General features: G+C 42.3%; 1 protein-coding gene across 1 annotated transcript in view; it reads right to left on the bottom strand.

The window, feature by feature from the left end:
* The window catches only part of plxna3 (plexin A3), a 136,550-nt gene that overhangs the window by 84,421 nt on the left and 35,534 nt on the right, over positions 1-16,595 (bottom strand). Inside the window, exon 6 of the mRNA XM_004568188.4 lies at positions 9,497-9,679. Within this exon, the coding sequence (XP_004568245.1) occupies positions 9,497-9,679 (183 nt within the window). The remainder of the gene's footprint in view (positions 1-9,496; positions 9,680-16,595) is intronic.

Consider the following 16,595-nt stretch of genomic DNA (forward strand, 5'->3'; position numbering starts at 1 on the left):
GTATTTGTTAAAAGAAAAGCTGCAGTTGATTATCAATTATGTTTTGTGACAATCAGACAGGTGCTTATAGTCAAGACTAAACGGAAAAACCAGCACAAACGCAGAGCAAAAGAAATGTTTAATAAATCCACTGAAAACCTCATTAACGACCCCACATTTGGTCAAAACAGCTGATTTGGATGTAACCGATAACCAGCGGTTTTAAGGATAAGCCCAAGCAATTTTAAATCTGATGGCAACAACATGCTTCGAAAGTTTAGACAGAATCAAAAAGGCACCTGGTGGAACATTTTGTAATTAATTAGGCTAATTAGTAACATAAATATCCCAGAGAGGCTTTCAGGAGTAAAGATGGTGTGGACACTTCAGCAGGTTTGGAGAAAATGAACATTCTCGGCTATTTTAAATGGTAAATGGTAAATGGCCTGTATTTATATAGCGCTTTACTAGTCCCTAAGGACCCCAAAGCGCTTTACACATCCAGTCATCCACCCATTCACACACTGGTGATGGCAGCTACACTGTAGCCACAGCCACCCTGGGGCGCACTGACAGAGGCGAGGCTGCCGGACACTGGCGCCACCGGGCCCTCTGACCACCACCAGTAGGCAACGGGTGAAGTGTCTTGCCCAAGGACACAACGACCAAGACTGTCCAAGCCGGGGCTCGAACCGGCAACCTTCCGATTACAAGGCGAACTCCCAACTTTTGAGCCACGATTTTATTTAGGATTTTATTATCTACAGTTTTAACACAGGCCAAAGCTGTACAGGACAGACGAGGCTGAAAAGCATTTTGTGTGGCTGTGATGTTCAGGCTCTCAAAAACTCTCAGGTACTGCATCAAAAACAGACATGAAATCACCGCATGGGCTCAGGAGCACATCTGCCTTCTCTGGGCTCAAGCTCATTTATGATGGACTGAGGCAAAGCAGAGAACTGCACTCTGACCAAACAAGATATGAAATTCCTCGTGGAAATCACGGATTCTGTGTTCACCGAGCTTTGGAACAGAGGAACCATCCCAGCTTCTCATCAGCACACAATTCATGAGCCGGCACCAGCGATAGTGTTGGGGTACATTAGTGCATGTGGCACGGCAGGCGCACATAAAGCACCATTAATGTTGGATGTTATTTACAGCTTAATGACACAGCAAAATATTTAAGAAACATTTTGCTGCTTTAGAAATGAAATTAAAGCACCAGCAGTCTGATGACAACAGCCAGGAACGTAATCTTTAGAAAGATGGAAGAAAATGTGGCAAACAAAGGATTTAGAGACTGAAACGATGACAAACTGCTGGACAGCAGAGAGTAGGACAAAAAGAAGAAGGAGGAGGATAAAAGAGTCTGACAGGCAGAGATAAAGTCAACAGAGTTTGAGTTACAACTTGTTTTCCCTTCTGTCATAGCGCAGAGTCTCAGTGGAAAAGCATCAGGAGGGCTGACAGACGCTCTGTGGTCAGCACTGCACAAACTAACAATTATTACTCCCTGCTAATTTAATCTTAAAGCAATAGTTTGACATTTTAGGAAAAACCATCCCTTCACCATAACTGTCTGGTATACTGCTAGATGCATTCTTTTCTTCCATGAATGCAACACTTTCATGGTTTGAATGCTTTTCTTTGCCTGTGTGAGGCTCTTTTAGTTCCCTCTCTGGGACACTGCACAACCTGGCCCTCGGATCTGTTTTTCTTCTTCTTCTGGTGGTACATATTATTATTTCTTAAATGTGGCCAATATCAGATTTCAGTGTGAACTCATCACAGTTTAAGCAGGGACTGAATGCCCAAAAGGGACAATGCAATATCGCACACAGCACGCTGTCATACCGAGTCAACCACGGAGGCTATTGAAGGCATCGCTTCCAGTTTCAGTTTCATTTGAAAGCAGATAATAACAAGAGTGAGGAAAATAGATCCTTTTAATTATGAATTTTGTGGCATAATAGCAGCGATTTCTTTAGGGAGAGATATGAAGTGGCTACAGCGACCGACCCGGAGACTTAAACCAGAGTTTTTAGTGAAAGAGCAGACTGGCAGACTGAAGAGAGCAGGCTGCAGTTTGGCCATTTCAAAATACTTTAGGGACGAGTGCTCGCCTTTGTATTCGCCTCTTGTCAATGCACGAAACTGGTGAACACTCGATTTGCAGCTTTGGGCAGTCCAAGATCTGTATTCCTGAGTGAAAACGGCTGAAGAATGAGTTCATTATTATCATTCTAATCAGGCAGAGACTGGAAAAACCCACGTGGAAGGTCAAAACACTGTTAAGCAGGAGACTTAGGTTTGTTCTTAGTGTGTGAACCACATAATGGACATAAAAGATGGATGTTGCAACCGTGACATCCATCTTTTGCAACCAGACAAGTCGACCCCTACTGGCCATTAGGAAAAAAAAGGCAGGTTTAAGGTGCTATCTCGATTTACATTATTAGCTTTTTGCTTAAGTTCAGTCACCAAAACATGCTTAGTTTATGGAAAACGTGACGTTAAACCCTTTTGGACAAACTGCTCCTCTTTCTATCTCAGTTACCCCACTGAGGACAGGACTTTTTGTCTAAGAAGGTCAAACATGAACATGAACAGTGTCCAGTTTAACCCCCAGTTAAATTTAAACTGACAAAAATGCATACAGTTTCCAGGTAATGGCAGCTGTTTACAAGGACTAATAAATCCTCTTATACTGACATTCAGAAATGTGCTCAGAAAGTCTATACAATTACCAGTAAATACAGCAAAATATAGAAATTAGTGCTTGTGTGAATCAATATTTCTGTCCACTAGCAGAGCCACCAAACAGAAAACACAAGTCTCTGCGACTCAGACCAAACGACTTGAAGACATGAGTAGAAAAGCAACTTTTAATCAACGCTAATCAGCTTTAAAGCTTGCGTTTCACTGTCTGTCCGTCCATCTGGTGAGTATGATGAGTGAAAGGTCATGTTTGCCTCTGGGATCTGCTCCAAAGATCTGTTTCAGTCCAAGATGATTAGATTTTAAGTGCAGAGTTGTGATAAAAGATGAACAAAGAGTTCTGGAGGCTGCTGCTCTGACATTTAAAATCACACTGACCTCGACTTTTCTAACATCCACAGAGTTGTAGGTTTGTGGTCTTTGTTTATCTCTTTTAAGTCTCTTGCCAAATTACCAATTCACCCTTAATTCAACTGATCAAGCATCTGAGCTCCCGTCCCAGCAACAGCCAATCAGATCAGCCCAGTTGGGAACCTCTGGAAGGCTTTGTGGAGACGAAGACACGGACGAGTCCTGGCATGAAACCAGTTGGTCAGAAGGAATCCAGCAGCAGATTAGTGAACTGTATGATGGTGAGTTAGTGTGGGGTTGGTTCGGATGCTGTAAATAAAAAAACAAAAAGGACCCGAACAATGGAGCTTGGCGCAGTATGTCCTTTGGTTCAAACGGCTCTTTCAGAAGTCTTTATATTATTATACTCTGTAATTACAAAACCAGGCATCAGAAAATGCTGATAGGACACCTCCAGCTGCAAATAAGGCAATTTATACTGTAATTTTGCAGATTGTCACACATCAAAAGCTCAATTAAGATTCAAAGTTTCTTCTGAAAGTGAGCCAACACTATCGCTTCTTCAGCAGGGCCACGTTTGGCATTTTTACTGCTGCTTTCAGCCTTTCGGTGGGAGAAGTGAACCGTTTCGGCTCGACGTGCCAATTCAGCAGCAAGCAGTCAATCGCAAAAATAGTGGTTTGTTTAACTTTTGAATCTTTATGCTCTGACTTCAGAAAAATGGCTCCACGAGTCTAGAGATGTGCTCAAAAGCCTGAAGTCTTTTGTCCTATTTTTAAACTGCGTATATTTGAAAAAGCAAAGGTCTGAAATTCATATGATGTTAGCGCAACAGATTTTAACCACATATGTGGACATCACATTTTGCATTGTCTAGACCAAAATACAGCATTTTGCTCTACAAGGGCCTGATATCCACGTACGAGGACGTTATACTGCCTCTGTTCTATTGAAATGTAAAACAAATGTCCTCATATGTGGATCTAATTTTTCTCAGAAACAAAAATCTGGTTTTAAAAAAAAAGACAATTCTTCAATTTTACCATCATCAGGTCCCAATCAGCCCAAATAGCAAAGAGAAATAAAAAATGCATGCTATGGAAGAGTTCGGGTCTTAGGAGGTTAAAACTCAGTGGATAGTCGACCACAGTGCTTCACAGAGTCGCACCAGGCTAAGATTTAACCCAAATGTACCAAATGATTTTAAAATGATGCAGATGCTGATGGAAGCATTTCCGTGTAAAACAAGTTTCTCATTAAGGATAACAATGACCTATATGGTACAATGGTAAACATGTGATAACAGATGTGTGCTCATGGCAACATGCTAAAAATGCTACATGCTTTAAATATCCCACATTACAGTGCAAAAAAGAAAAAGAAAAAAAAGTAATTCATGTTTACGGAAGTGCCGTCCTCATTTGAAACGATTGGCCGCCTCAAATGAGGAAGCGGCGATTGAGCGTTAAATGAAAGATTTGAAATGAGGGAAACTGCTGATTAACTGACTAATAAGACCATTACTTATCTTAATAGAAATTGTCAAACCCAATGACTGGCATAAAATGAAAATCAGTCCATAAACTTATAGATTTTTTGGGAAAAATAATCACTTTGAATTTAACAGGCTTAAAGGGAAAGCGAGGGAAAAGCCTCCCAGCCAGACTGGATTTGGGTCTATTGCTTATCGTCTTGTTGGGCGTTGAAGCAGTGGAGAGCTTTTGTTGGATGCCAGCAGCTCAGAGAGTTGAGGAGGAGGAGGAGGAGGAGGAAGTTCCACTAAACATAGAAACAAGAGTTCTCCGCCAACTCCCAGCCACACAGAGCCCAACATCTAAAACCAAACCCAGTGATTTTCACCAAGCTGTTCACTGTACAGACTACACCCCCGGCCATTCCTCCCTCTCTGCCTCGGTTCCTCCCTCTATCCGTCGCTCTCAGAGGTCAGCTTTCAGAGAAATATCTCCCTATGTGAATGAATATTAAAGCGGCAGCTGTGTGGGAGGAGAGGTGAGCGGGGTGAACGCCAAGAGGATTCATTCACCACCCATCCTCCGTTTTTAGTGTTCAGGCAATTAAAATTCATCGTTGGCAGGCTGGAAAATGGAGATGATTGTGTGGTCAAATGTGGGAGCAGAAGAGGGTTTTTAATGCATCTTTTAATTTTAATGACTGCTGATGATGTGGATTAATGTGCCCATCGTGCAGAGGACGATGTATAGAGAAGCTTTGCATTTATTCAACCAAAAAGTCAAAAGGGCAAAATTACTGTTGAATTCATTTATTATTTTTAACTTTAAAATGCATGAAAAGGATGAATCCAGATCCCTCCAATTTAAATTGAAAGCCCTTTAAATATTTGTGATTGCACTGCACAAAGTATTTTTCTTTTTGAAGAGATGGTTGGGTCCCCTAACGTGTAAAGTCTTTTTGCTTGATTTAAATTTGGTGTCCATCTGTACTATCAGGAATCCAGTGGAGATCCTTCAAAGCTCCTTTAGGTGCATCTAGTTGCCATTAAGGGCGTTGCAGAGCTCCCTCTGGAGGGTTTAGTGGTCCATGAAGACAAAGACCAGCTCCTTTCGGTGCTCATCGTTGTTGCTAAGGACATGTTAAGCGTCTTTGTAGTGGTTTAAATGGTCCTTCTGATTCTGGAGAAGATGCTTTAGGAGATTTACGGTAATCATACGGATAACTAAAGACTTAGCACTTTAGCAAAACACTAAATGGGGGCTGTAACAAGGTTCTCAAGCAACTACTATACACCTTAATTACTGTACCAGCTCATCTAATGACCCACAGGTGTTCAACCACACAAACTAGCCCATAAATCGCTTAAAGGGAACTATCTTTAAGACCTTAATAGACCTTACAAAAAGGTGCCAAACGCCCAGTACTACCCAGTTCTGCCTTTGTGCCTTTGAGAGCCAGCCCACGTTTGGAGAGGTTTGAGAAGTGTTTGTTATATAGCATTACTAGCAGAAGTCGGATAATTTCTCTTCTGGGAAGAAAATCAGAAAATGCGTGGGCTGAATCTGTCCATCATTGGTTAATTTCTTGAGTTAACCACTACCAAGCCACTGACAGTGGTTCCAACGGTGGGCGGAACAATTTTATGGTGTTGTACTGATGCCAGCTCTTCATCGCTGGCACAAGTCCTGTTTCTTTGTGGAAATGTGTAAAATGAGTTCTAGCGTCAGCACCAGCACAGCATCCAGGGAAGAGAAGCACAGAGGGCTTTGCTGAGGTAGACGTCAAGCCAAACTGAAATAAAACTAATTGTGTTTAAGAGACTTAAGGACCTTTTATAAAATCCCAGACCTTTGAAAGACCTTAATACGATTTCATCAGGTGGTTGAACGCATGGGTTATCAAATGAGCTCTGAAGAGATGTCAAACTATCTAAATGTCCTAAAGTTCCTCTAAAACATCTTCAATGATGACTCTAAGCATCTGAAAGACCTTTAACAGTGTATCAACAATAGGAACCTAAAGAACTTAAGTTTGCTGCTCTTCCCAGGTCCCCTAAACAATGTCTAGAAGTTTCAGACTGATTACCAGGATTACCAGGGTATCCTTAGAGGTCCTGGCTCCCAAGAACTTAAGGAGGACCTCTAAAAAAACCCTCTAAAATAAATTTCCCTGTAACCAACGAAAGCTTTTAGAGACCATATTGTGGTGGCTTTAACCGGTCGAACGCACACAGGTTGTTAAACATCTAGTAAGATATTTCTTTGTAGGACGGATCATTTCACAGATGATTTGACATGTTTAACCATTTCAAAGTCCTAAAAGAATAAAGGTCCTAAAGGCAAAGCTATCTTAAAAGAGCCTAGAAATATTTTAACTCCCTAAAAAGAACCTGGAGAACTTGTGCTCTCGTTCTTGCTCATAACAAACCTCTAGAACATCAACATCTTTAACATCTCCAAAGAACTTTGTGTTTTTGAACATCTATTCCTTTTTCCCTTTTCTAAGATAATCATTTATTTGTTTTTGTGAAGGTGCTCAGCGATGCTGCTTGCCAGACGCACTCGTTTGACTCTCAGACAGTCTGAGACTTGTAAATTCTACTTGTGCTTTACTGGACGAAATTTTGCACTGGAGTCAACAATGTCAGAGCGCAGTCAGGCCTACGGTCCACTTTACACGTCTGTCCTGTCCTTTTTACTTGATTTAGGTTTTTAGTTTCACCCACAGAGTGTAGGAAAGCTTTCTGCCGCTCAGCAAAGTCTTAAATCCTCCAGAGAGGACGGAGTTTGTGCTGTGGGAAACGGTGAGTCTTTAACCGACTGCCGAGCCCTGAAGGAGACAGAAAACAGACATCTTGTGCAGCTAAGTGGGGCATTTTTCTGACAGCAGCAGACAGTCTGAGCGTCTCTGCAGCTTTCTGTGAGGTTGTCCGACACCACTGAGACAACTTTACAACTTCAACAAGGCTGAGAGCATCTGTGCAGAGACACCGGCCCCATCCTGAACTGTCACTGCTCACATTTGCTTTAATCCTGCACCAGTCCTGCTTCCTGTCTCCGTGCTGTTTATCTCTCCTGCCTGAGAATAAAAACCCTGGAAATGAACAGATTGTGTTTGCTGCGTTATGAAATCAAAACAGCGTTCAGCTTATTTTCAGCTCCAGATAACAATAATAACAGCGGCGCCACAGGCTGCAGAGAGCAGGCTGGCACATATGGAGGTGTGACCGAGGATGAGTTTCATAAGCAGCAGAGAATATGTAAAAGAAATGAAATATTTATCAGATACCTGTTGCCTATGGGTATTAATATGGTTATTTATTTTAGTATGGAGTCCCCGTTAAAGGCTGAATAACCAATCTGTCTGGATACATGTGAATATTGTTTACAGAGGTGTGAAAAATCAGACTCTTGATTTTGATATTCCAACACCTGAACTCAGATCTGAGATACAGTAAAGACGTGACATCAAAGCTTTCTCAGACTCACAATGAGTTTTCATTCATACGTGATCGATATTTGAACATTCAAAGCCACCTGAGTCTGCAGCGTGCCAACAGGTTTCTACAGCGTTGCAAATCTCTGCTTAAAACTTAGTCTCTTCTGTAGCCACCGACTATCAAATATGATTATAAAACTCATTTTATTTTGTTGATTCTGGTTCCAAAATTACTTTTGCTCAAAAACACAAAAGCTTTCAGACCATTAAAAATGTTTTGCTGGTGGATTTTTAATTATTTCTAAATTTTTAACTGATCCTTTCGTGGAGCTACTAACTAACTTATTATTAATGAGTAATAGAGCAAATATCAAACTGCAATAGATAATGGAAGACCGTATGTGATGTTTCCAAATGAGTCTTTAAAATGCATCCAAATTATTTTTTGGAGACAGAAAAGAGGAACAACAAAGACGACACATGGTGAGTGTAGCTGCACTGAGCAGGGGTCTTCTTCTTCTTTTTTTTGACATTATTTGGAGACGTATTTGAAGACAGAAGACAACAAACATAAATATATTGTTGGTTTTTGTCTTTTTAATCATTACTGTATTAAGTTTGTTTATCAGGTGTGAGGTTTTCAGGAGTAAGAGTGCAAATGAGAAGAGAAACACAGCATTTCTGAAAGCAGTCGACTCAACAGTCACGCACACATCTCAATAAACATTTGCACTAAAGCCTCATCAGGCAGCTTCGGAAAAGACATTTGATGAAATGAACAGAATAAAACTGAAGACATTCCTGTATAAATGCACTCTCACACCGTTTTCAGTTCTTTGCAATAACTGTTATGCCAGAGCTGAAATTACTTTCAGCGCTGATGAACTGAAGCTCGGTAATAACGCAGCGTGAAGACTCACTTCTTCTAAATGCTGCCTTGCGACCGTTCCCAGTCCTACAGCTTCACAGCTAAACACCTCCGACACAGCCGAGTTTGACATTCGACAACGAACAAACAAATGATTCACAGGTGAGAGTCACACTGACGACTGATAACATCACATGGCTCCATCCGAGTGACAAAGAAAGCTGAGTACTTTATCAAAACCCCTTATAAATGGAGAACAAACACCTTGATTGTTTCAAGATGGACTGCAATCAAACAGGTGAACTTCAATCTCTTCCTTTCATCCGAACCAAAGAACTAAAAGAGCCTCAAGTGATTTAAAACATGAATAAGACAATTGTCTCTCTATCTTTCCTTCTAACCTCCTTAAATAGAAACTCTAGAAAGCAATCAAAGCCCCAAAAGCAATTTTAAAACATTAATGCAGCCCTTTCCTCTCAGCAGGGGAAACAAAAGCCCTCAAACAGTCCACCGGTATTCCTTTCCTGTCATTCTGTCCTGTCTCTCTTAATTCCCTTCCCTGACTTCCTTCCTTTCCCACAGAGTACCCAACTCAAACAGGAGCGCAAACATATTCACAACAGCTTTTCCTCCTCGGTAGACTAATCATCCGTTCTTTCCTCCTACCTTCTTCAGCTGTCCACTCCGGGTTCCCACGAACACCACCGTGTGCTCCCCGTAGGTGTATGCGGCCACGGCGCCCATGCCCTCGGTCCGGTCCTCGTACAGCGGCTGTCCCTCGATCACCCTCAGGCCTCCGAGCGGCTGGTTCAGTACCAAACCGCAGAAATCATCTCCGATCTGCTTCGGCTGTGGACCAGAGGGAAAAGGTGGCATTATTAGAAAATATCACAAGAAGCGAGGTCGCTCAGCTTCAGATGAAAAATAAGAGGAAGCTGCCGCTTTCCAAAGCCACCTAATACCAGCGTTATTGATCTGGTGCCCGCCTTCAATCCATTAGGCGGGGGATCAGTATCGGCTCTCGACAATAGCACGAGATGTGGCCCCTTAACTAAAGTTAAAGCAGCTTGAGAGCAAGATGTACAGAACGAGTCGTCCAGAAGACAAAAGCACAGACACGCACTTTGGTGGTATGGTATTTAAATAGACAATTTAATGCAGATTTTTCTTTGGTCAGATGTTCAAAAGTCATTTAAAAGATCAATATAAATGATTATAAACAAAACCCTATGTGATCGCTTTGTTTACTTCTTATATTCCCATCGTGATTCTTAATGCGCTGCAGACACCAGTGTTTTAATAGGAGACTGCAGGACCACATGGACGTCACAGTCTACACAAATCATGACTGCTCAGGCCTAACGGTGACTTTAGACCAGCGGTCCTCAACCTTTTTGCGCTACGGACCGGTTTAATGTTAGACAATACTTTAAGGTGTCGCGGATAAATACAGCAAAATAAAATGATGCGACCAAGAAAAATCTGCAGTATTCTGTAAATATAATAATAAACACAAATTCACTGAGTAATTGTGTAACTTTATTAGCAGCGTCCTCCTGAAATGCACCAATAACATTGAGCGTAACATCCTCCTCTCTGCCCCTTAATGCTCTCTGGTCGCTATGGTAACCTGTAAATATTTCTTTCAAAATAACACAAAACTACAACACGGGAAAAACCCTGAAAACCATAAATTTCACGCCCGAGCCTCAACTCTCGCGGCCCGGTACCAAACGACTCGTGGCCCGGGGGTTGGGGACCGCTGCTTTAGAAAGCACAGCTTCTTTTTAATTCACAGTTTGACTGCTTGATCAAAACAAAAAACCATTGTCGCCGTTAAACCGCTCAATGTTATCAACCATTAACTTCACCTCTGAACACCGCGGGAGAAACACAGTGCATTTATGCTTCTGCGTTAAATCTATGTCATAGTTATGTCACATGACCCCTTTGAGACCCTGTGCTGTAATCTATGTTCAGGTATCTGTGCACCTGCGCAGAAATGGAACTGTGCATCACTTCAACGCGGCCTGTTCAGCACTGCATTTCCATCTACTTCGTCTGCCACCAGGTTTTGCATTGACTGGAAGAGAAAAGATCAACTTGCGGAGAGAAATTCCACCTGCCTGTTGGTGCTTTGATGGTGAAACTGCAGAGCAACATAGACAAACTGTACACAAGTACACGCTGCCTATGGCCACTCTCACAGACTGCATCGTAGAATTCGAAATCAAGCTTTAGATGTAGGGTTAAGAGCCAATTACACTCTGCTGCAGACACGGACGTGGACAGCTGAAGACATCACGGCCAAGTAATCATTCCTGTTATACTTCTTGGACATGCGTCTAAAAAAGTTCATGTGTACTTACTGCAGAGTGTGCATGGTCACAAACATCTGTAGGCATGCAAACATCCTTTCAGAACTCTCTCTCTTGTGCTCTCTGATGGATGACGACATTTAACGATAATGCAAAATAACTGCTTGTCATGCAGAATGGACAGGTCTCAAGCTACCGATGAGTGCACTGATTGACATATGACAGGGTAGTACAGACAGAGTGCTCTAAAACCAATCAGTGACAGAGAGATCCATGATGAGTGAATCACCTACTTAGGGTTAGGTTGCATTTTAGCCTCATACTTAGCAAGCACAGCTCCAGAAAATAGATGTTAGCTTTCAAATAAAGTCTCTAACACTCGGTTATAAGATTTCCATTAGATTGTACCAGGCATCTCAAACGTCTACATAAAAGGGATGAAACCAAACCCAGTCGCTGTCCTCCAGGTGGATATTTCAGGTTAACAAACAAACATCATGTTTTTATTAAACTTTAACACACTGATAGATTACATGAAACTTTAAATACAAATGTAAGGAAAAGCAAGTAAAAAATGAGCAAATGTGGGGTGCATGGTGGAGGACAAAGGGCTGTAGAGCCAAAGTGCTTCATGCTTCTGTATGTTGCCCACAGGGCAGAGTGTATGGAACAGGGAGGAGACGAGTTATTACAGAGTCCACATACACTCAGAGGGTAGCTAACACCCTGTCATTAGCGGGTTAAGGCCTTGATGCATCACAGCGACCGTACAGGGTGGAAAGTCTGAAACCCAAATGTTCGAGCCAACACTCCACTGGCAAGTTTATCTCCATTTTTGCACATCAAAAAATAGAGATAAATACCTTTTACATCTTAAAGGTTCACTCCTGGGAATAGCAGTCAGAATGGTTTCAGGTTGTTTGGATTAGATAAAAAGTTTCCCTCGCCATCATAAATCCCTCGTGACACCTTCAGCTCTCAGTTGGTCCAAATCATCCTTCTTCAAAGATGACTTTCAGCTCAAATTCACTTTCACACAGCAACATCTGACTATCAAACATCTTCTGTCGTGTGACCTGTCAGCTAAGTGTTGATTCACTTAAAAGATTTCTGGCTTCTATTCAACGTTTAATGTTTTCAGCTGAAACCTGTGTGATGCCGACACAGGACAAATCAGAAGTCTAAAGTCTTAAAAAGGCTCAAATGCTCAAAGCAGAGATACTCAGCTGGTTAATAAAGAAACAACATTTATTTTCAAATCAACTCACTTATTAATTAGCCAGGACCGACCACACGCCATGTAAACGGTATATTTAACTGTCCAAATACTTCAGCCAACTCTTTGTGTAACATAGAAGACAGTTTGAGTCTCTTCAGTTTTATTAAGTGAGATATTAAATGGTCCCTGGACAAGTTCACGCCCTAGTGCAGTGGTTCCCAAACTTTTTTCGCCTGGCCCCCTCTGTTTTGCAAGAAAAATGTTCACGCCCTTCGCGCATGCACACACACACACACACGCACTAACATCCTCCAACCACACACGCCCATATTTTGCTCCACTGCGGTTTATTTCACACCTCAAATATTTAGTAAACAATTAAGCAAATACAAGTAATCTGCAGGTAGTAAGAAAATAAACTACAAACTCTTTTACGTTGCGTCCGCACCTACACGGGTATTTTTGAAAACGCAGCTGTTTCGTCCACGTAAACGGCGTTTCGAATCACCGAAAACGGAGATTTTTTTAAAACTCCTTTTTTGCGTTTATGTGTGGACGAGGAATACAGAGTTCATCACGCAACGTCAAAGGTGTGTGTCTTTTTTTCACGTCACGCTGTGGCCACGTTATTGTTTACATGAGATGAATTGCAGAATGGCAGATAGAGACAAAACACTGTTAATCTGACTATCATCAGTTTTTACAGCTTACATATACACACGCCTTGAGGCGACTTTTGTTGTGATTTGGCGCTATATAAATAAAATTGAATTGAATTGAATACACACACAGTTACTGTCCCTCCATTTAGAAAGGCAGAGGCGTCACGGTGTGATTATTTTACGTGTAGTTGTTTTTTTCCTGTGTAATAATATTCAACATTGCTATCAATACATTTTTCAAAAATGCCTCTCTGTGCAAAATGGGTTTAAAAACATAAACAGCTGTGGGATCCTGTTTGTCCGTGATTTGGACAGGGGGAACAAATCGTGGCAGGATCAGCCTGATTTGTATCCCGCTGTAACTTTACTGTATAAAGAGCTAACATCTCCAAAATGTCAGGAGCAGTTAGTCATTACAAGAAGTGTTTGTGAACTAAAAGTCAAGAATGTGGGATCCTGTTTGTCCGTGATTTGGAGAGCCCAGCGCTGCTCCCGATGAAGGGAAAACCAATTCTGCAGGGAGACCTACCTCGGCACTTGTGCAGGTGAAGCCAAAGGGAAGATGCTTCACCATATTTTCTAGTCTTTGGCTTAGAATGAAGTTTGTTTGGAAACATATTCAGCGATGCTTCATCTCCTGCTTTGCGTTTGTGAGGAGCCCCGTTGCTAGCAGTGTCCAAGCGTTGTTTTTGTTTTTCCCTTTTCATGCCACGCCCCCCCTTGCAATGGCTCTGCGCCCCCCCTAGGGTCGGGCCCCACACTTTGGGAAGGTCTGCCCTAGTGTATGCCTGGTTGCTCACCTTAAAGCCTGCAGGCCTTGAAAGCTGAGCAGTACTACCTCTGAGGTCTCGGGTCTGTTTCCTGCACATGCACTTTGCTTGCGAGGAATGCATAAGCATACTTCAAGATTTATTTACCTTCTAAGATAACAAGTGATCGACTGTAGAGGCAGGGGGGTGGTTCAGCAATTAGCAATGTTGCCTCACAACAACAGAGTCCTGGGTTAAAACCCGGGCATGGCTCTTCTGGCGGGAGTTTGCATGTTTATCTGCCAATGAAACTTTAACTCCACAGTGATCAGCTGCAGCTGGTACCGAACTAACGCTGGCAGCTGCAGACTGAAATAGTGGAACTGGAGTTCATGCACAGGATGAGGAAGTCACGTGAGTCATCAAGTTCACACACTAGTATCTATTCATTTATTCGAAGAGGCGCGCCTGTCCCACTACTGCCACGAGTACTTTAAAATGAACTGAGAGACAACTTAAGTCTTTTAAATTCTTTGTTAGCTCAGGGGTTATCATTTACTCCTCACACTATGAGAGTCCGAGGTTTAAACCCAAACAGCAGGTGATCTGGTGCTTGGATAGTACATTTCCATTCAATCTGAGCACTCAAAGCATTTTTACTACCCATGTACACACATCCATGTGTTCTTTTGTTTTTGTCTTTCTGATGGAAGCATCAGGGCAACTTGGGGTTCAGCATCTTGCCCGAGGTTTCTTCAATATGCAAGCTGAAAGAGCCAGGAATCGAACCACTGATGGTCCAATTAGCAGACGAGCTTCTCCAGCTCCTGAGCCACAGTCGTCCAATTTACCCAATGGCCCCTTATCAAATCTTCTGATCTCTTTGCCATCAGGCATGAGATTTTTTTTTTTTATGTGAAGAGCTTTTAGAGCTCACTGGTTTTGCTTCCTGGGTGCATAAAGCTATGCAACTATAGTGTTTAAACAAAGTTTATGATGCTTTCTGTTTCCTCAGCTCTCTGTGAGGGTCCTCAAAAGTTTAAAAGCTCAAATGAGACAGTGTGGGAAGAAAAAGTGCCGATGGTACGACACACACCTTGGTCTGTCTGCATCTGACGCACCCCACATTGTCATTACGCATACTGTTGACTGAGTGAGCCATCAAAGAGTCATTTGGAGCTCTGCATCTGTGTGAGGTCTTGATAAGATTTCCTCAGAATGAGGGCTTCAAACTAAAAACCATAAAAACAAAACAAGACCATCTACTCAAAGCTACAAACACACAGATGCACACACAGAGCAGAGATTGTAACGTGATGTGCAAACAGGAAACCTGCTGCTGACACTTAATGAAGAACGAGATTAAAGCACTCACACAAAAATATAAAAACACACACAAACTGAGACCATCCCAATGTCACATCCCATTGAAACACACACACACACTTCCTGCTGTTTTTGACAAAAGAAGGAGGTCAGAGCAGGGACAAAGGCCCTGCTCTGACCTCCTTCTCCTTTCACTTTACCCTGAAAACAAACACACACACACACACACACACACACACACACACACAGTAGCATGGGTCATTAACTTATATTTCATCACTTTCATCAGCGTGTGGCTGATTGGCTGTGATTGGTTGCTTGGTTGCTTGGTTGGTTGCTGTGGGCAACTCCAACCCCACTCCACCCCTCCTTTTCCAAAACCCAGGCCCGGCTCAGAACTCGTCTCCTGGCGGGTTTCCCTGCCTGGTTGCCATGGTTACCACTGCAGGCCATTACCGCCATGAATAAGAACATCATCTACCCCCGACCTGAAATAACCCCACTGCAGACACTGAGAGGGAGGGAGAGCTCTTCCTTCTGTTCGCTCTGGCTTGTTTTTCCTGTATTTTTTCCAAGTTCACACTATTTCTCATCTTTTATCCATTTGAGCAAATGAAGTATATTCAAACTCATCTTTAGTGTGGGGACGAATCTGTCACAGTTTGTGAACCTTGGTGCCTTGTGGGGACAAAAACATTCAATTTAATAATGAAATGTAAGTGTGAAGACTTAAGGTTGGGGTAAGTCTCCAGGAAACCAGCGTAAGTCAACGTAATGTCCTCTGAAGTGACAGAAACATGACTGCGTGTGTTGCAGCCTCAGGGCAGCCTCTGGCCAGATGATGTAGTTTGCACAAAGAGACCGAAACAAAGGAAGAAGTAAAAGACGGCAAAGAGATTTCTCTCCTTTTCTTTATTTTCCTGCTAAACATGCAGGAGGAAATGGTCAGGACTATCTTTTTTAACAATCTAATTAAAAATGTCAGTCTTTCCTCTTACACTTGGCTTTTTTGGCTTCAACAGAAATTGGGAAAATGTGGCAGGAAAACACCCGATCCTGATATTGGACTAGCCTATACTACAGAGCTGTTTAAGAAGTCCAAGACATGTCTGACCTTTAGCAGCAAAATCAAGGTCATCTCTCAAGCCTGTAGAAAGAAAGTCCAAACCACAACCTTTAGGACTAGTCTCCTGCCTGCAGCGGGTCAATCTGGGGCCCATCAGCTTATGTGTTTACTTAGAGCTTGGATAAGATCGCCAATATTTTACGATGTAGCCAGTGGTGTCATTAATTAATGCAGACATATATTAACTCATTCACTGCCAGCCATTGGCAGTGAATGAGTTAAACCCATTGACTCATTCACTGCAATTGACGGCTATAGACGTCAATGGCAGTGAATGAGTTAAAAGTGTTTTCAAACGCTAACCCGAAAGCATCTGTTCCTGACATTTCTTTTCTCCTTTCAACAGGTAGCACATGTTCTTATCC

Source organism: Maylandia zebra, linkage group LG20 (genome assembly GCF_041146795.1).
Source record: "Maylandia zebra isolate NMK-2024a linkage group LG20, Mzebra_GT3a, whole genome shotgun sequence".
In the NCBI taxonomy this organism is placed as follows: Eukaryota; Metazoa; Chordata; class Actinopteri; order Cichliformes; family Cichlidae; genus Maylandia; species Maylandia zebra.